At 43.4% G+C, this 21853-nt stretch overlaps 1 protein-coding gene across 1 annotated transcript in view; it reads left to right on the plus strand.

Annotated features, from left to right (window-relative positions):
- timm44 (translocase of inner mitochondrial membrane 44 homolog (yeast)) overlaps positions 1-21853 on the plus strand; it is a 34687-nt gene that overhangs the window by 5847 nt on the left and 6987 nt on the right. Inside the window, exons 6-11 of the mRNA XM_084337972.1 lie at positions 313-449; positions 1939-2024; positions 18947-19039; positions 19205-19329; positions 19463-19513; positions 20593-20682. Of these exons, the coding sequence (XP_084194098.1) occupies positions 313-449; positions 1939-2024; positions 18947-19039; positions 19205-19329; positions 19463-19513; positions 20593-20682 (582 nt within the window). The remainder of the gene's footprint in view (positions 1-312; positions 450-1938; positions 2025-18946; positions 19040-19204; positions 19330-19462; positions 19514-20592; positions 20683-21853) is intronic.

Raw genomic sequence — 21853 nt, forward strand, 5'->3', positions numbered from 1 at the left:
TTGTGTCAGAAAGAAAAAAAAAACAGATCACCAAAACAAGGAGCGATCTCACTTCCTGACAAAGTCATAGGCATCCCCTCTGCTTTTAGGGGCTACAAACCAAAAATTTTGAGAACCATTGACCTAAAATACATTCCACATTCATACCTTGAACTGCACATCCCGTGTTCTCAAGTCAAGTCAAGTCAAGAGTTTTATTTGTCACGGCATACAAGTATACAATGAAATGCGGGTGGTCTTGCCCGCAACGATGCGCAATACAGTGGTACAACATATAATATAATCTGTGTGATGCCTGCTATGTGTTGTCAGGGCATGGAAAGTGTGAAGAGGGAGATAGATGACCTGGGTCACACAGGTCCCTACCGGCCCCCCAAAACACTGAGGAAGAGGTCTGAGTTCTCCTCCAAGGGTGGAGGGGACGAGAGCAAGGTCTTTGAAGCCAATGAGTAAGCCCCAAAAATATATCACAATACCTTTTTTAGTTTTGACGGTATAATGATATTTGACATTATGTTTTTCAGTACAAATTACAATGTAATATAACTTATTTGAATGTCTTTATCTTGTAATACAATTGTCATGGTGCCATTTCATTAACTTTTTAACACTGCTGCAAGGAACACTTGATTAACTTAAAAATATATAGTATGTACTGTATACTGTATATTTTTGACGACATACTGTATAATATATTATATAAGCTATTATATTATAGCTTATATTGTGGATGACAGTATAGTAAAAATCCATACGTTTGCATGGATCCATGACGGTATACCTTCATCTTCAGTATACCTCCCAGCCCTAAGTGACCTACCATGTCACTGAAAGGGAAATACCACTCAATGTTCACAGGCATTGTTCTTGTGATTTCAATCAGAGTATCAGCAACATTAGCAGAGTACCAGCAATAGCAGCTGGTAAAACGTTGGCTATTTATGGAATGACCATTATGTGTCCAAAACCCGAAATAAAAAATAACTGAACTGAACTGAACTGAACAGAACATTCTTAAAATCAGATTATGATCAAGGCTGCTGTCACAGTCACCTTTACCATAAGTTGCCATTGTCATTCTCAATGCTGTTACATCAGTGTTACATTGCAAATTAAGGGGTTGGATGCAACAGGCTGAACCTTCTTAGGAATAACACATTTTACAAGGCTGAAAATTTTTCTTTATGTGAGTGTTCCTATAAAGTGTCTTGCATCAGGCTGCGTAGCAGAGATTGCGCTCGTCACCAATGCAAGAGGCTGCGGTCTCGACTCCTGGAGTCAGCATTGCCTGCGGCTTGGGCCGGTCGTCATACTAACTCGTTTGGCTGAGTTAGCGGGAGGGAAGTCGAGGGCGGTAATCTGGCATTGTGGACAGCGACGCCTACAGGTCGGGTCTGGGCGCCTCCTCAGCGAAAGGCAGGAAATGGTGAAGGCAGCGTGACCTCCCACGCGTTACGCTTCACCAATGAGAGTCCTCGCTGCCAGGTGAGAAGAGAGCCACTGGCTGTCTCCACATGTGTCGGAGGAAGCAGGTGGTAGACTTCAGGGTTCCCTTGTACCGACCAGTAGGAGGAACATGCGCACAACAACCAGGTAGGGGGGGAATAGACCTATCTCAAACCCTGCCCCTTTTCTTGATCCTCCAATCACAACTGTCGCTTACCTCGGACAAACTTTGTCCGAGGTAGGCGACAGTTGTGATTGGAGGATCAAGAAAAGGGGCAGGGTTTGAGATAGGTCTATTGGCATAACGACTAAATTGGGATGGGGAGAAAAATAGAAAAATCAGGCGGAGAAAAAGAGGATAAAAAAAAGGTGTCTTGCATCATGACTAAAACAGGGAGATGTAATATTGAGGTCATTTCTGCTCGTAGGAAGTTCAGTGGTAGAGAATGGATACAACATACATGCTAATATTTAATTGTGTGTGTTCTCTAGGGAAGCCATGGGTGTGGTTCTCCACAAGGACTCTAAATGGTACCAACAGTGGAAGGACTTCAAGGATAACAACATGGTCTTCAACAGTAAGGATAGTTTTTTTTCTTTCTGTCCATGTTTTGTTTGTTCACATCCGTGGCTGCTATAGTAGAATAGAATAGAATATCTTTGTTTATGAAGCACATTCACATATACCCAAAATACGTCTGCATTTAACCCATCTCAACCAGTTAGGACTAGTTAGGAGCAGTGGGCAGCCATAGTTCATCACCCAGGGACAAACTTGTACACTGGGTTCTTGAACCTGGGACCTTCTTGCTGTGAGGTAAAGGTGCTAATCACTGTGCCACCATGCCGTTGTAGTACTAGGGATGCACCGATATGATACTATTAGATATCAGTGTGATACCCGGCCGGTATAGAGAATCATGTGTAATATGTCAGAAATCAAAGCAAAGTGACGTGATTTTGTGTATTTGTGGCAAACAGAAGGATGTTAGATCTCTCTAATGGTGAAACATGTATTATATCTCATTTACTTTTACCTAGTGACCTCAAACTAATGGACCAAGTCCATAGACATGGGGAGTGAGGTTCCACTGTGATTTCCCCCATTGCAGCCGCCCAGTGAAGCTCAAACTATCGGTACTCACGGCCATACCATTTTGTGTAGATTCATAATCTCCTGAAGGAGGGATTGATTATTTAATTAATTTACTGTTGCAACCAAATAATGGTAAATGTTTTAACTGAATCTACTTGTTTCCATGGTAACTACTACAATATCCATAGTCATCGACCAATCGCAAGAGCACTACTCTGACATTGAGCCCTTTGGTATCACGCCATTCATCGCCATCTTTGTTTTCATTGATCGCATTGCACATTTACGTCAATGCGATCAATGTTTAAAAACAATTCAAGTCAGATAATCATAGCTTTATAGTTCCAATATTGTATTCTGTCGGTTGTTTTGCTTATTGTATTTTAATAACATTGTCCTCAGCTCTGCAGCTTTTGTTCGAGACTGGTGTTGAAATGTAGTTCCTCATGCATTTAGCTACACAGAGTTGTATCTAGACTTTTTTTCCCTCTTTAGTTTTTCTCAAATTTCAAAACGCAGATCTCATTTAACACAATGACGAGTATACTCGTTATTGGCCGCCATGAGTTGAGTGCCAAACAACGAGTAAACTCGTTTTTATGATCGTTATTTCTTTTATTCGCTATTGGCATTCATAATTCATCCAGGAAGCCTCCGGGAGCCAGCTGGACCCTGTCTGATATTGCAATGCCTCAATACCACCGCCTGGTGGATTTCGGGCGAGTTACACTCCACTCTAAACTGGAAGTGGCACTCGGTGCATCAGGGGAAATCCTCCGGCAGAGATATCTTGTAACGTGGATCAATATACACACCTCGAGTGCATTGGATCGCTTTCGAGACGCAAGAATCAATATGCTTTCTGCGTTTATTGCGTCATACAAACGGAAAATGGATCTAGCAGATCAACGTCAAATAATTGGAATTCTTTTCCTCCAGATGCATCGGCCACAGGTAAGAGGAATCTAACGTTATTTCCAGCTCGATTGTCCATTTATTTCATTGCAATTTGTCCAATCAACGTATGGTGTCTTACTAAAGAAAGCCGTTAATAAACGACCCCCCCCCTTTCCTTCACGCATGATGGAGCATAATGTATAGCGATCATATGCATTTGAAATTTTTAATATAGCGTGTATAGGGACGAAACGCCAATCGATAATGTATAATACACGTCAGGGCCTATAGCTCACGTTCTAGGAATTACTGCTATACAGTCTAAAAACTAGAGCTGGGTCGTTAACGGCGTTACCGGGCTAAGTTAACGGCGGACTATTATCGCGCGATAAAAAAATTTATGCCGTTAATCTATTGTCAAAGTTGGGTCTCCTCTCCTCTCTGTCTGCATGAGAAGCGAGCCGCAGCGACTCAGCGAGCCACTAGGCTGGTAAAGCTATGCCTCCTAAAATGTGAATCGGAAATACAGAAATACCGGCTACAGGCTTTCCGGTTTCCGGGCACCCCCTGATCTGTTTATAGTCCCCAGCGAAACAAACAACAAGCAGGTCTGTCAGCCTGGGAGGGAGGCGATAACGAGGTTGTTTCTGGGGGGAATACATTTTCATGAGCACCGTGTCGTGATTTCAGGGGCGGGACTTCCTACCTGATTCCCACTTTCGGCCGTAGTGCTTTACCAGGCTTTATCTCTCGAGATAAAGCTGGGAACGAGGTTAGCGAGCCACACACACACAAAATAAGGGAGGGGCCTGTCCGTGGCTTCGTGTTGAAGCGTGCAGCCACACAGACCGAGCTCTGCGCTCATCATGGCGGAGAGAACAAAACGAAAGTCTGGGTACACTTTACGAAAGTCGATGCCGACACACAAGTAAGGGTGGCAATACAAGCAATTTGTCAAAACATCTGTTGTCAAAACATAACATTAGTCTGCAGAAATGCGCCGTTTTCGACTGCTTTGCTCGCAGTGTTCCATCTCCATCCACGTCCACTGCAGGTAAGCCAAGATAATACGGAGTTAGCTAGGCTAATAACGAATTATTATGAATAGGCTAATAAATAAAATATAATTGCTTAGCTACAAATATATTTGAAAGATGACAACTTTTTATAGATCGCCATTCGTCAGGCTGAGGCTGCAGCCACCATGTCCCAGCCCACCCCTCCTCCCTCTACCACCACCGGTCCCAGCCAAGCACAAAGTCTTCACCCTAGCAGCTAGGAAGGATGACAGAGGATAGGGGGAACGAGTGTCACAGGGCTGTGACCCAGTTTGTTGTCAAAGGCCTGCACCCCTTCTCTACAGTGGAGTCCAAGGGCTTTAGGTAACAACTAATCATTCAGTGTATATAGTTTTTTTTATCTTACATTTGTTGTTTATTATAAAAAGTCTATAATTCAGACACATTTAAAACATTGTTGCTGAAGAAATAATATTTATTTATTATATTTATAATTTATTTATAAAGTTATATAAAAGAACATTGCTGCTGCTGTTGCTGAAGAAATTATATTTATTTATAAAGTTATAAATAATAAAGCAATGTCGATAAAGTACCTAACCGTTAAGCAGTATTGATAAGAGTAGTAGTATCGATAAAATCCTAACGATACCCATCCCTAGGTAGAACACACATATTTTGAATGCCTTCGGCAGACTTCAAATGAGCCATTTTAATCTAGATTAACTCCAGGATTGCAGATAGATTAATCTAGATTAAAAAAATTAATCTATGCCCACCTCTACTAAAAACATACGTATATTCTCGACGGTACTAACACGACAATGTATGAATGGAAAAATATAACGTTCCCACATCCGGAACGATAGATACCCGATGTTGAATGGGCCATAGTAATGTCGATATAGCTATAATATTTAAAAAGTTATAGCCCTGCAAAGAAGGTGAGCCACTCCATAGGGTTACAGCACTGGCAGAGAGTGGTATAAGATGGGCATACTGCATGGCACCCAATGTGTTAATAATGCTCTCAACTCCTAATTCTAATCTCAGACCAAGTGAATAAGTGGAACCGTATAAACCCAGCTACCCTGAGAAATTCCTTTGGTAAAGACCATAGGCAAAAGCCAGGCGGGTCTTAGAACTAGACTCTCCTGGTCTATATAGTCAGTAAAACAATTGGATCGGTACTCGATATCAGCCGATACTTAAAAATAAGTACCGGTAATTTATATATATATTGTGAGTGGCTGTGAAAAAGTGGTATGGGTGCGTCCCTAGTAGGAGGCTCTCGGATCACAAGACATGGCTTTATTTTCTTCAAAATATGATTGTGACTCTACCCTCAGTCACACGTCATTGTTGATTTGACCAGTAGATGGTGCTGCTGTCCACTGAGTGTAATTGATTTGGAGTCAAAGCCAGCAAGTGTAAATCAAGGAAAGGCTTGTTTTATGTGCAGGTATAGGCTAAATGGGAAACTCTCTGCTAGTTGCCAGGTGTTGACAGATCTGGGAAATGTAGGGGGGTCTAGTTGAAACTTAGGTTGTAACTATCTGAGGAACAAGCGCAAGCAAGGCTTGGCCCTGGTCTTCTGGCTGTCAATTATTATGTTTATATGGGCTATGTAGACTGTATGGTAGCCTCTTTCGTGACTGTGATGCACGCCTTGCTGTGTATTCAAAGCAAGGCGTGCATCACAGTCACGAAAGGGGCTAACTGTATGGGGAATCATGTGTAAAATATACAATGCCCCTGTTGTGGAATATTTTAAATGAGCGAAGACAGTGAACAGTAGAAATTCAGATGAGTCAAATTGTATACAAAATAACATACCGTAGTTTATTTCTGTGGCCACAGAAAAAGTATCATCAGTTTACAATCAGAGACAAGTCTAAACAGTAAACACGAGCATCTGACCAGAAAGTGAGAAAGAGCTCTGGTCAGACTTACAATTAAGTACCAGCTGGGAATGACAAATGAAAACAAAGATGAGAAAATGAAAACAAAAGATGGGTTTAGGGGTTTTGTTGTGTCTCACACAAGACTAATATGAAGACAACAAGAAAAAGAAAATGTGATTTACTTGGACATGTCATATATAAGTCAAGCTGTCCTGACCTTTAAAAGTTGTTTTAACCCTTTGGGCGGCAAACCCGAGATAAGTCGGGTTAACTCGCCAGCGGTTGGGCGCCAGACCCGAGATATCTATTGGTCGTTTATTATTTTTTTCGATATTTGTATTCATTATCCATCCAGGGAGCCTGGTGTTATCATAGGGAATGAGTCTGAGATCGCAAAGGTGCAATACCGTCCGCATCCTACCAGGCGGCGGTATCGAGCACCCTTTGGAACCTTGTGTCTTGGGCTGTGCGGCGATTATTTACATTTACATTTACATTTAGTCAGTTAGCTGACGCTTTTATCCAAAGCGACTTACATGTTCTGTACGACAAGCCATCAGGAAGGGCACAACTCTATTAGCTGAGCAACAATGTTCATCAAAGTGTTGAGTGCTACAGTGTAGGTTAGTTTATTAGGACAAGTGCATGACAGTACGGTTAGTTAGGGTTAGATTATTTTTTTTATTTATTTTTATTTTTTTATTCAGATAATGGTTGAAGAAGTGCGTCTTTAGTCGACGGCGAAAGATTGGACGTGTTTCGGCTGTCCTAACTGGGGTGGGTAGTTCATTCCACCATTGTGGGGCAAGGACTGAGAATAGGCGACTTCTCTTTGATGACCCTCCCGGAGCTTGGATAGGAGTAGGTCTGAGGCGGCCAGAAGATGCAGAGCGTAGGGGTCTTGAGGGTGTGTAGTTAGAGACCATTGACCGGAGGTAGGCGGGAGTGGTTCCCTTTGCCGCACGGTATGCTAGGTCGAGGGCCTTGAAGCGGATTCGTGCAGCAATGGGGAGCCAGTGCAGGTCCCTAAGAAGTGGGGTGACATGGGCCGACTTCGGTAGGTTTGAGATCAGATTATATGGGTCTGCTATTTTTCTCTGGGCAAGACGAGCGGTTATAACGCTCGGATTGAGAATAATCAAATATTCCCAATGCATGTTGTGTGGTGGATTATGTTGGCGACACGATGGACATCAATACTTGGAATGGCGATCAGATAATTGGAATATTCTTTTTGGGGTACATCCTAGTCAAGGTAAGGCTATATGATATCAATCTTGCGTTGATCCAAGCATGCCTTCACTGCGATCCGAAAGTGTGTGTGTAACGTTACTCCACAACGTATGCCGTTGGTGGCAATCAAAGCATCAAAAAACGACCCCCCCCCCCCCCCCCCCTTTCATGCATTCATGATGAAACATAATACCTATAATCTAGATTTGATTTGAGAATAGTAGCTAGTCCAGGCAAGAAATGGCAACGCTTTTAGTAGAATACACGCATATGGCTATTACTCAGCCTTTCGGGAATTACCCCAGACCACGCTATAACTATACTTATATTCACCACGGTATAGGGCTGTGTATGACATTTTCTCACCGCGGTTATGTGTGGCTAATCACCGCGGGATGCGGTGGTATCGCACTTGTATTAAAAAAAAATATATATATATATATATTCTATATAATTATTCTTTTCTATTTTTTTTTTTTTTTTAACTTTGACCAGTCACCTGGTTCTTTTAGCGTTTATCGCTTTTTCTTCTCATTCATACTTGGTCAAGTTCGACCGACAGAAGCAGGCTGAAAGGGTTCAGATGGGGGGGTAGACACTCTGGGAAAGGCACGGCTGCCGTCCGGGATTCGAACGCGCTCAGCCCCAGATCCGCGCGAGCGCGGTTGTCCACGGCGCTGAAATAGTACTCGCGGTACGTGGTGAGCTACTGGAGCTCCCCTCTTTTCTATTTTTTATATATATACCTGTATATATATTTTTTATTATTAAGACATGCGAGTTTACCCGCGATCGTGATTAGAAAAAAATTCTAAGGTCGTAGGAGTCCCGAAACTATTTCAAACATGTTTGATAATCTATCCATTTGTCCCTCAACATTCTGAAATGTGATAAAAGTAGTAGGGCGTTGCCTGCTCCTTTAACACATTGGGTGCCATGCAGTATGCCCATCATATACCACTCTCTGCCAGTGCTGTAACCCTATGGAGTGGCTCACCTTCTTTGCAGGGCTATAACTTTTTTAATATTATAGCTATATATATTTTTATATATATTATATTTTTCCATTCATACATCGTCGTGTTAGTACTGTCGAGAATATAAGTATGTTTTTAGACTGTATAGCAGTAATTCCTAGAATGCGCGTTATAGGCCCCGACGCGTATTATACATTATCGATTGGCGTTTCGTCCCTATACACGCTATATACAAATTTCAAATGCATATGATCGCTATACATTATGCTCCATCATGCGTGAAGGAAATGGGGGGGGGGGGGGGGGGGGGGGTCGTTTATGATTCCTTGATTGTCACTAACGGCTTTCTTTAGTAAGACACCATACGTTGATTGGACAGATTGCAATGAAATAAATGGACAATCGAGCTGGAAATAACGTTAGATTCCTCTTACCTGTGGCTGATGCGTCTGGAGAAAAAAAATCCAATTAATCGACGTCGATCTGCTAGATCCATTTTCCGTTTGTATGACGCAATAAACGGCGAAAGCATATTGATTCTTGCGTCTCGAAAGCGATCCAATGCACTCGCGGTGTGTATATTGATCCACGTTACAAGATATCTCTGCTGGAGGATTTTGACCGATGCACAGAGCGCCACTTCCGGTTTAGAGTGGAGTGTAACTCGTCCGAAATCCACCAGGCGGCGGTATTGAGGCGTTGCAATATCAGACAGGGTCCAGCTGGCTCCCGGAGCCTTCCTGGATGAATTATGAATACCAATAGCGAATAAAAGAAATAACGATCATAAAAACGAGTTTACTCGTTGTTTGGCACTCAACGCATGGCGGCCAATAACGAGTATACTCGTCATTGGCAATTAATGTGTTAAGAGTGATGCATTGTGGGATAATAGGTAGGGGTGCACGATATTGATTTTTTGACCCCGATATCGATACCGATAACTTTCTGCTCCTCAAGGTCGATACCGATAACCGATAATATATATATATTTATTGTATTATAATTTTTTTTTTATGTATATTCCTGTAGTTTTGACCTAACCAGATTTATCATGACATGAGCGTTACTACTATGAACAAAACAAAGCCAAGAGAACAGTTTTGACTCTTCAAATAAAGTGACTATATTTATTTTTCCAAATAAATATAATTTGAGTCAATCACAAAATTCACAATCCGTCAATGTCATTAACAATGTGTTTCCCTGAACAATGAGTGAACTAAAAACCAACAGGTATTGTGCTTTGTCAGCAGATAAAACATTTGACGCTATAGGAGAGGAGACTGTTGTGGTCTTGGTCCATGAAACAACTATTACTTGGCATTTATAGGACAGCACGCCTCAAAAAGAATTAAATAAACCAAACAAATCATCTCTGTCAAATGTCTTTAATTTAGCAAACGCCTCGTCAATAGGTACAAGCCGCGCCGGTTCCTTTGCATTTACATTTACATTTACATTTACATTTAGTCATTTAGCTGACGCTTTTATCCAAAGCGACTTACAAGTTCTGTACGACAAGACAGCAAGAAGGGTACAACTCTATCAGCTGAGTAACAATGTTTATCAAAGTGTTGCGTGTTACAGTGTAGGTTAGTTTATTAGGACATGTGCATGACAGTAAGGTTAGTCAGGGTTAGATATATATATATATATTTTTTTTTATTATCATTTCAGATAATGGTTGAAGAAGTGAGTCTTTAGTCGACGGCGAAAGATTGGACGGGATTCGGCTGTCCTAACTGGGATGGGTAGTTCATTCCACCATTGTGGGGCAAGGACTGAGAATAGGCGGCTTCTCTTTGATGACCCTCCGGGAGCTTGGATAGGAGTAGGTCTGAGGCGGCCAGAAGATGCAGAGCGTAGGGGTCTTGAGGGTGTGTACTAGTTAGAGACCATTGACCGGAGGTAGGAGGGAGCGGTTCCCTTTGCCGCACGGTATGCTAGGTCGAGGGCCTTGAAGCGGATACGTGCAGCAATGGGGAGCCAGTGCAGGTCCCTAAGAAGTGGGGTGACATGGGCCGACTTCGGTAGGTTTTTTGATCAGGCGGGCCGCTGCGTTTTGAATGAGTTGAAGAGGCTTGATGGCAGTAGGCGGGAGGCCAGCTAGCAGTGCGTTGCAGTAGTCGAGGCGGGAGATGACTGTTGATTGGACGAGTAGTTGGGTGGCTTCTTTTGTCAGGAAGGGGCGTATCCTTCTGATGTTGCTCAGGAGGAATCAGCAGGTTCTGGTTGTCGCTGCGATGTGAGCAGAGAAGTTCAACTGGTCGTCGAGGACAACACCAAGGTTCTTGGCGGTCGGGGACGCGGTCACAGCTGCATTCTCGACTGTGATGGAGAGGTCGGTCAGGGGGGAGGATTTGGCCGGCAGGTGGAGCAATTCTGTTTTGTTTAGGTTTGTTTAGGTTCAGTTTGAGGTGGTTGGTCGTCATCCAGGTGGAGATGTCCGACAGACAGGCAGAGATCCGCTCAGAGACGTGGATATCTGAGGGAGGGAAGGAGAGGAAGAGTTGAGTATCATCGGCATAACAATGATATGAGAAGCCATGAGACGTGATAATGTTACCCAGTGATTTAGTGTAGAGGGAGAAGAGAAGGGGTCCTAGGACCGAGCCCTGGGGGACACCCGTCCTCAGGGGGCGGGTGGCCGACAGAGTCCCTCTCCATGACACTTGGTAGGAGCGGTCGTTGGATTCGCAGCAGCTTTAGCCTTTAGCTGCTTGCGCGTCGTCAGATTTTAATACACCATCGTAGCGGTGGTGATGTTTTCAGGTGACTTATTAGGTTGGATGTGTTATAGCTTGTTGCCCCTTTCCCTCCTCGTGGAACTTCTGCATTTGTTACAAGTCAAGTCATGTCAAGAGATTTATTTGTCACGGCATACAAGTATACAATGAAATGCGGGTGGGCTTGCCCGCAACGATGTGCAAATAACATATAATAGAATCAACATTGTGCAATAAACAAGTAACATTGTGCAATAAACAAGTAACAGGCATATCGGTATATGTACATAAGTTATTTACAGAGCATGGAGGACATACTAGGTGGGTCTTTCTGTACATGCTAATTTATACAATCTCCGGTTATACTATACTATTTTTAAAGTGACCTTTCCTTAGTGGCCATAAGTGTGCGCGGTCCAATTCTGGAGGGTTAGGGAGGGTCTCTGCCCCAAGAATTTGGGGTAAAAGGGTGGCGAAGAAGGATGTTGGTCTCGGGCCCTCAATTTGTTCTGGTAGTCCAATGATCCGAAGGTTGTTACGTCGCCCTCAAGCCTCGAGGTCCTCCGCCTTAGCTTTTAGCACCGCATGGCTAGCCCTCAGATCCGCACATATAGTCTCCAGCGACGTAATTCTTTCGCTTACAGATTCTGCATTCTCCTCCAGGGAATCGACCCGCTGTACATTGTCGGCCACGTCCGTTTTCATTTGGTCAAGTTTATTTTCCAAAGCGGTAATGGCTTTTCTGAACTCTGTGGTCATAGCCTCTTTGTGGCTTTCAAGCAGGGTGGCCAGCCAGGCCTTGCTAAAAGTATCGTCAGCCTCTTCCTCGTTCGGAACATCGCCCCGTTTTGGTCTTGGAGTCTTGGATGTCATCTTTGCGACAATAAATACTTAGTTAGCTATATCGATGTTAGCATATAAACAAGAATTGTGAGGTTTTGGAGTCTTAAAACGTAGAAATAAAAAAAAACATGAGAGAGAGGGAAAAACGTGTCCTACTCCCTGCTCACCATACTGGAAGTCCACCGGATTTCTTTTAACCAAAAAATGTATTATATATTATCGGAGCATGTGAGTGTGGAGACCCTGAGCAGACTGTTGACCACATCCTGACCATCTGCCCCCTATACAAACCACCCTCGGAAGCCAGCCTCTTTGATGTGGGACCAGAGTTAAGGGCATGGCTACAAGATACAGAGTTGGACCTCTGACGTTACACGAAAGAAGAAGAAGAAGTTAATTCCCCAAATTTTTTTGAATACACAAATGTGGCTGGGGGAACTGATTCACTCAGCATGAATGGACTATAGGTCAATAAAAACAATACACACCAAAAAAAAAACATTAACACATTCCTCGCCAAAAATGAGCTAACTCGTTATTGGCCGCCAATCGAATAACGCCAATAACGAGTTTACTCGTTTTTGGGATCGTTATTTTGTTTATTCGCTATATCTATTCATAATTCATATCTGCAGCCTCTGGTATAGTCTTCAGACCCTGTCTGAGCTGGCAGACGGTCAACACCGCTCTCTACTGCCAGGCGGAGCTATTGCATCGCATTGAAAATGGGCTTGTGTCCTTTAGGAGGCGATCTGAGCCGGGCGGGCGGGGTTTAAATATTTAGGCGAGCCACTTCTATACAACGATGGCATCAGTAACTCCGCCCGCCCGCCCGTCATTGTGAAACGGTTGGTAGTGTGGTGTGGAACTCCACAAGCATTATTTGGAATTGCAATAAGATATTTGGATTATCTCTTTTGCATTACATCAGATACAAGGTAAGAACATCATATATGAATTTGATCGTTGATCTGACATTTATTTCTACCCCGATCACAGCTATCTGTGTCGACCGTGTATGGCTGTTTACCGTTGGCTGCGGTGGGGGTGGGGGGGAGCGCCCCGCTACGAGGGTCATTTCATGTATGGACGAGGAGACATAATAGTAGGGCTGACCCCTATTAGTCGATTAGTCGACTAATCGATCGAAAGGAGCCGTAGTCGACTGGCCAACCTCTTAGTAAAAAAAATTATAATAAAAAAAAAATGTATAATCTTTTTATTTTTATTATTCTTTCCAAAAGAAAAGAGGCCTAGAAGCGTGGCTAACGCTAATGGCACACATACCAGAGGCTAACTGCCTACGAAAACAGGCACAGAGGCACTGAAAGAGGATTTCACCCATCTAATGAACACACTAGACTAGACAAATCAGTGGACCAATTGCATGCTTTTGCACAGGACAAGAAGCCTTCAGTCGACTCCTTCAGACATTAAGCACCCCCCACAGCCCAAATGGAATGATAAAAAAATAATTAAAATAAAAAATTATATATATATATATATTTTATTTTTTAGTCGACCAATAGTCGACTAACGGCAAATTTTGGCCAATCATAGTCGACCATCCAAATCCTTAGTCGGGGACAGCCCTACATAATAGTGATAATCTAGCTTTAATTTCAGGATGATTAGATAATCAGCCGAAAAATTACAACGTGGTGACTGGATTACAGTAAAATGCATTTTTCTCGCCTTTTCCTGGAATTACTGAAAAACACCCAAACCATACTCTATTCAAAACGGTATAAAACGGAAATGTACGGATGAAAAAACAATCTGTCTCGGCAATGTTGACTAGAAGCAGCTCACTGAGACCCGACGCCGTTATTAGACCCATAGATATAATATAAGATATATTTTAAGCACTCGCAAATGTCATTCTAAAACTATATCCATTGAATAAAGACCTGGCAATGAATGGGGTATCAGCGCCCCCTGCTGTGGCGGTCAATGTGTTAATTTTTTTTTTTATTCGATTAATTTAGATTATAATCGATTCTAACATAATCAAATCGATGCAGTTGAATCGTCACATTAGAATTGATGCATTTCGATTAATCGATGCATCGTTACACCCCTAATTGTCACACATCCCTTCTCCAACTCACGTTTGCAAAACAAAGCCAACGTTATCCAGTTGACATTACAGATCATAATAGCTATGATAACATTAGCTTTGTTTTGCAAAGAGTGTAGCGGGGAATGTAGAGAGAGGCAGCACTTAATTTGTGTGTAAAGTTAGTCAATAACAATATCACAAATTGTCATTGTTCATGTGGGGAAACTGGCTAACGTTATAGAGAGCGAACGTTAACTAACGTTTGCAAACAAAGCTAACATTATCCAGTTGACATTACAGACCATAATAGCTATTAATGATAACGTTAGCTAACGTTAACGAAGTGAGAGTAGGGAAACGTTAACGTAATCCGAGTGTAGCGGGAACGGTAGAGAGAGGCAGCACTTAATTTGCATGTAACATTAGTCAATAACATAAGAATAGAGAGCTGCAAACGGAAATGAATGCCCAGTCCTTGAGAGAACGGTTTCCTGGTCTACTGTCACCACCTTACAGTACAGAAGTCCGGCTAGTTATAACAAGCACGTTACATGACCGGCACTTCGGCCCTGGAGTGTTCCCTGGAGAACGCTCCCCTGTACTCTACTACGGTTCAGATTAATACAGGAAAAGGTATACATTGGGGGTTCGAGTCCGGGATATGAAAATAAATCCTGATTTCATCTGTGAGTTGTAAACTGTATGGAAACGTGAAGTTAGCTCATGCTACTGGAAAACGGACGCACAAGGCAATCTCGTCATTAAATTAACTGAGTTAAAATAATCTTTTACATTTTTTTTAACCACGGTTGTCGCAGTTGTCTGTTTTCCACCCGCGGGTTACTTGATGACCCGCGGTGATGCGGTTACCGCGACAGCCCTACCACGGTATAACACGGGAACGTATGGATGGAAAAATTCATTCTTTTTCACATATTGAACGATATTTGATGTCAAATGGGCCATAGTATTGTATCCATAGCTATAATATAGAATATAATATAGCCCTGCAAACAAGGTGACAAAGTCCTATGTTTTAATGCTTGGCCTAGCTACCACGGGCCCAGACTAATCCCCGGCGCCCAATGTGTTAAGAACACTGTTAGTGTCTTGACTAGTTAAACTAGTTAAAGCTTTGTACAGAGAAATATGTATTTAAACAGAGCTATGAACATGATAATATTTTCCTAACACACCCCATAACACACAGCTATAACTAGTCAAGAAGAAATTAAGTGAAGAGTAGACTACACACCCATAACTCAACACCAAACACTCACTCACTCACTCACTCACTCACTCACTCACTCACTCGGGGACATTGCTGTTACTTGGCTTCGCCCCGGGGGTCCAGCAAAAAAACGAAATGGAGATGAACTGAGTTTAAACATATTGATATTTTTTAGGCTTTTCAATGGTGCTGCAAGTTAAATCAAGCACACCTCAAGCCATGTTGTTTAAAATGTCTTTATATATCGTTGCCCAGGTCTAAGAGGTGAACACTATTCTGCACGGCTCCAAACTAACACTTTTTCACCACCATCCCAAAACCGTCGCCAACATAATTTTTTTTGTATCCACTTTTTCTCCCATTTTCTATTTTTCTCCCATCCCAATTTCGTATCATCCAATTCAACCCTCCCCTGTCTCGAACGCTGTTTCTTGCCTCCCACAAGCCAGCTGCAATGTGGACTAAGTCATACATAGCACGAGTCCCCTCCGATACTCGAGGTAACAGCAGTTTTTTTCACCTGCACGGCGCGATCTTTCAGCGTCAGGGGTCTGCGCTTTGGAGGGGCGCCGCCCCCATCGCTTCCTGATTCTACTGCGCAGGCGCACCAACCAACCTGTAGGAGTCGCTGTCCACAACGCCCGATCCCCACCCATCAGTTTCCCACCCCCTAATACTGCCAATGTGTATTAGTACGGACGACCAGCTACATTTACATTTACATTTAGTCATTTAGCTGACGCTTTTATCCAAAGCGACTTACAAGTTCTGTGCGACAAGACAGCAAGAAGGGTATAACTCTATCAGCTGAGTAACAATGTTCATCAAAGTGTTGCGTGTTACAGTGTAGGTTAGTTTATTAGGACAAGTGCATGACATTAAGGTTAGTCGGGGTTAGATTTTTTTTTTTTTTTTTATCATTTCAGATAATGGTTGAAGAAGTGAGTCTTTAGTCGACGGCGAAAGATTGGACGGGATTCGGCTGTCCTAACTGGGATGGGTAGTTCATTCCACCATTGTGGGGCAAGGACTGAGAATAGGCGGCTTCTCTTTGATGACCCTCCGGGAGCTTGGATAGGAGTAGATCTGAGGCGGCCAGAAGACGCAGAGCGTAGGGGTCTTGAGGGTGTGTAGTTAGAGACCATTGACCGGAGGTAGGCGGGAGCGGTTCCCTTTGCCGCACGGTATGCTAGGTCGAGGGCCTTGAAGCGGATACGTGCAGCAATGGGGAGCCAGTGCAGGTCCCTAAGAAGTGAGGTGACATGGGCTGACTTCGGTAGGTTTGAGATCAGGCGGGCCGCTGCATTTTGAATGAGTTGAAGAGGCTTGGTGGCAGTGGCCGGGAGGCCAGCTAGCAGTGCGTTGCAGTAGTCGAGGCGGGAGATGACTGTTGATTGGACGAGGAGTTGGGTGGCTTCTTTTGTCAGGAAGGGGCGTATCCTTCTGACGTTGCTCAGGAGGAATCTGCAGGTTCTGGTTGTCGCTGCGATGTGAGCAGAGAAGTTCAACTGGTCGTCGAGGACAACACCAAGGTTCTTGGCGGTCGGCGACGCGGTCACAGCTGCATTCTCGACTGTGAAAGCAATGTGGAGCGCTGGGCTCGAACAGGCGAACCCAGCGTCTCCAGTATTCGTGGTGCCAACATACATTTTGTAAGATGTAGGAGTCATGTGCACCTCCTGGGAAGCGGGATACAGTACCACATTGAGCAGGTGGTTCTGGGCATCGCAGATGATTTGAACATTGATGGAGTGTTATCAAGGTCAAGTTTATTAGTTTTATTAGACCAGCAAAGGCATGGAATCTTCTCTTGACTGGGATATGTTGTTGTTCAGTATATGGGAATTGGATGTATTGTGTGTGTGTGTGTGTGGCCAGTTGTATGATTCTATCCACGACTCGCTGGAGGCCACGGCTGATGGATGGATGGATGTCTGCCATATTATGCCCACCGTTCCTCTAGCTCCCTCTTGAGTGTCCCAGTGGCTAAAAAGCCCAAAGTGGACAGTGGTCTACTCTGGACATGTGGTGGCACAGGGTTTGAGCTCTGCGAATAGGTCCGCATTGTTTGCGATACTGGCGCTCCCTCCTCAGCGTACGATCAGTGATATCTTCCAGCAGCAGTACATTATGTCATATTGTGTGTGCGTAGGCCTAGGGTGCAGACTTGGCCCTTTAAATAGCGTGATTGATCACTTATTATTGGATGGCATGACATGGTTAAATTTACATGATTGTAAATTGGTTTAAGAGCTATCTGTCCGTGAGACTTCAGTGTGTGAAAATGGCAAATGTCCAATCCGAGTGCTTGCCCATTACAAAACTAAAAGGCATACAAAAGACTGGGGCCAGTCTTATGATTATCAGGCTATCAAGCCCATTAGCAAATGCAACCTTTAAAACAAATATTAGCTTTCTTATAAATATAAAATCGATTGCTTACGGTAGTAGATTGTCAAGAGGCTCATCCTGTAGTGTTCTATTCAGCTGTCTCAGCTCTGACAGCAGGTACTGTTGCCCACGGGGCTGCTGGTCATTAACGTTACTCTACTGCTGCGCACACTTTGAACTGGCTTCATGTACGTATATGAGCCTCATTGATCAAGAAAAGTTCGCGAATCACTTAATTTAAATATCAGTTTTTTAATGCAATATGACCAGCTCTCGATCTAAGTTTACTTAACGACAACAGACCACAGGCGTTACTTTTATCAAGTCCAAAGTCACTTTTCTTTATGGCCCCTGGATGTCGGGACATTGTCAATTTCAAACCCTGGTTCTGGTTCAATTAAAGGCTTATTAACCTTGGAGTAAGAGCCAAGCTCCACTAATGAACCGTGGCTAATGAGAGCCAACTAGGGGGCTTCCCCTGGGAGTGAGGAGGAGGGAACATGGTGCTTCTGAAACCAGGTTCAGACCAGAAACTGCCTTGCGGATGTTGTGGGTGCTCCAACTCGTACCCTGCTATTATACAGGGGGTGAGCCAAGCAATTAAACATTACTTAAGGAAACGGTTGGTTCTATTTGATTTCTAGACGGGTGGAAAAAGATTAGTTGAATTACAGGAATGACATTGCGCAAAGTCAACAGAATTTAAGCTGTATTGAGTTCCACAGCTATTGTGGCAGTATCAGCATTTGCTTCGCAATAAAATATATTCTACTGTGTGTGTTAGGTAGTGTGTGTTTAGCATACCATATGTCAGAAATGCACCGCAAGTCATCCATCAGCCAGGGAAAGGCCTTATCGTTTTACCCATTCATTTCAGCACTATGGGATGTCCAACTCCAATGTTCAGACACTTTCCACACAACTGAATTGTTTGGAGGGACTGGGAGAGCTGAGAGCATTATGCCTGTATGTAGATTTGTTGTCGTTTCTTTTCCATGCAGAGCGTCCAGCATAAATGTGCGCTTACCGCAGTGGAGTTGTTTAGTCATTTCAAGGTCTGTAGGATGCCTTACTCTTTATTGATCTCTCTCTTGCCCTCTCTCACCCTCCCTCCTCAGGGTTCTTTGAGATGAAGATGAAGTACGATGAGAGTGACAACTCCTTCATTAGAGCGTCCCGCGCCGTCACCGAGAAGATGACCGACATCCTGGGTAAACAGCTCCCCCAACTGTCTGCATCCCCGTGGTCACAACATCCGCCATGTTCTGTCCAGACCTGCCATTTGATGCATCTCAGCATTTCTAGATGATAAAGAATTGCATTGAAACAACAAGTGTAACCGTAGCCTTGGTCTCTACCACACATGTGATCGTCAGGTGGGCTGTTCTCCAAGACGGAGATGTCTGAGGTTCTGACCGAGATCCTGAAAGCGGACCCGTCCTTTGACAAGGACTCCTTCCTGAAGCAGTGTGAGCGAGACATCATCCCAAACATACTGGAGGTACATGAGACTTTGGCTTCTACTGATGATGATATGTAGTAGTTTGTTTACTTAGCAAGTCGTGATCTAGGTGCTCTGAGCCGATCCAAGCTCTGTATGAATGCAAAATGATCCCTGTCCTTTGTGCTTGCAGGCTATGGTTCAAGGGGAGCTCGGGATACTGAAGGACTGGTGCTATGAAGCGGTACAGTCTCTATTCTCTATTATTTATAATATAAAGGCAAAAACCCACCCAAAAGATGTCAAGACCTTGAAAAACACTCGGAAGAAGATCATGCTGTGATTTGGTATCAAATTGATATCTGGAGATTCCTGTCATCATTCCTGCGATTGGATAGCAAACACTTTTTAATGAAAATTACTCAGAAGATCCCACTTATTTTCAATGCACCTAGACAAACCAAATCTGAATGACACAGGTTTCTAGTTTCTGGATTGCTAGCTTACAAAATGTGCCTGCAGGAGCGCATGCAAAATGGCTAATCAAAGGCCAAAGGATGTTAAAATAAAAGTCAAAGTCAAATAAACATGGATTTGTAGAATTACCTACACATCTAGAATAGAAATACTTTATTTATTCCGGGGGAAATTTGGCACTACAAATCGCTCACAGTAAATAGTAAACATTTAGGTAGACAAATCAAGAGTCACGAATAAGAATAACAATAAGCCTAAGAATAAAATACGGTCCGGGATATACATTTCCTATGTTACATTCTAATATAAAATATACAGTAAAAATATACAGAAATATACAGTAAGTAATATAAATGTGTACTACCGTATGTTGGTTTAAAAGTAAAGTAAAAGTCTAGGAAGGAAGATAGTACTGTACTGTACTGTCACCCTGTGCTCAGTGATGCAGTGAGGCACAGTGATGCATTATAAAGTCTGATGGCTGTCGGAATGAAGGACTTCCTGTGCCGTTCAGTGAACGTGCTTCTTCTGTCAACGAAGTCTGTGTATAGTGGGTGGGAGGGGTTGTCCCTGATGGCATGGAGCTTAGCAAGGCTCCTCCTCTCCGCCACCACCGCTAGAGAGTCCAGCTCCACCCCTACCACGTTACTGGCCTTCCTGACCATCTTATCCAGCCTGTTTGCATCCCCCGCTCTCAGTCCGCTGCCCCAGCAGGTCACAGCGTACAAGAAGGCGCCCGCCACCACCGACTCGTGGAACATCCTCAACATCCTTGTACAGACGTCTATTACTGAACACACGTTTTTTTCTTTCTTCCATTTCTCTATATGACTGTTGGGCCTGCAGACATACAGCCAGTTGGCCCACCCCATCCAGCAGGCCAAGGCCATGGGGCTGCAGTTCCACTCCAAGATCCTGGACATTGACAACATTGATGTGAGTTTTTCCAGGCGAGGTTGGGCTGGACTACTGTTATTATCATTGTCCATTCAAATAGATATTCAGTATGAACCTTTTGAACACAAGAGGGCGATACTACACAGGTTTGCTACTGCTCAGAGCCTCATGTAATCAGCTCCCTGGCCCCTGTTTACAATATGGGCCATAGTGAACATATTGTTGCTGATATACCTATGCATTAAAAACATTTATGAAAAGATTCCATCATTGTCCATTTACCATAATTTTCGGACTATAAGGCGCACCTGAATATAACCCGCAGCAGCTAAATTGAATGATGTGTACATATATAAGCCGCACTGGACTATACGCTGCAGGTGTTTTAATGTTTAATTACCATATGTAAGGGTTCGTACACAGAGGGGATTGTCGGGAAAGAGATGGCCGTTTGAGGAAGCTCCCATTTATTAACATTTTTGTTTAAACAGTAACGTTAGCTAGGTACTAACGTTAGCGCACGGAACGATAGCTAGTTAGCCAACGCTAGCCAGCACCTGCTAAAACGAATGCCAAACTGATATCAGACGTTGATATCAGGAGCTATCATTAGCTAGCCAGCTAGATAACATTAGACAATGCCTCATGTATTAAACTAAAGTGAATAGTTGACTGGGCCATTTTGTTTAATGCTTCAGTTATGTTGAAAGAGGAGCTCTGAGCTGCTCATGCACTCGACTCTTGCCGTAAGGGTTTGTTGTTTGACATGGGTCTGTGAGGGGGAGGAGGAGGGGCAAGGCGTGCACTGCTGCAGCAGCTGTGTGCCTGTGAGAGAAGAGCGAGTGAGAGTTAAAGGTGGTGGACTGTAACCTGTAAAATCCATAGATTTAGGAGGTCCCCTATTGGCCGTTAGCTGTAAAAATGCATAGATTAGCCGCACCGTTATATAAGCCGCAGGGTCGAAAAATGGGGAAAAGGCGCGGCTTATAGTCAGAAAATTACGGTAAATAAGCCCTGCCTCCTTTCATATATCATGAACAGTTTGTCGCAGCATGGTTTGATTCTGTTGATATCCAGGGGGATAGTGATCAAAGGGCTTTAGTCATAATTTTCACAACAGCAGTTCTAACATGTTGAGCAATTTTACATCAACATTAATAAATGCAATGAGTGTGTATGTGTGTGTGTGTGTGTGTGTGTGTCTCTCTCT

This window comes from Notolepis coatsorum (genome assembly GCF_963971535.1).
Source record: "Notolepis coatsorum genome assembly, chromosome: 2".
NCBI classification, from domain to species: Eukaryota; Metazoa; Chordata; class Actinopteri; order Aulopiformes; family Paralepididae; genus Notolepis; species Notolepis coatsorum.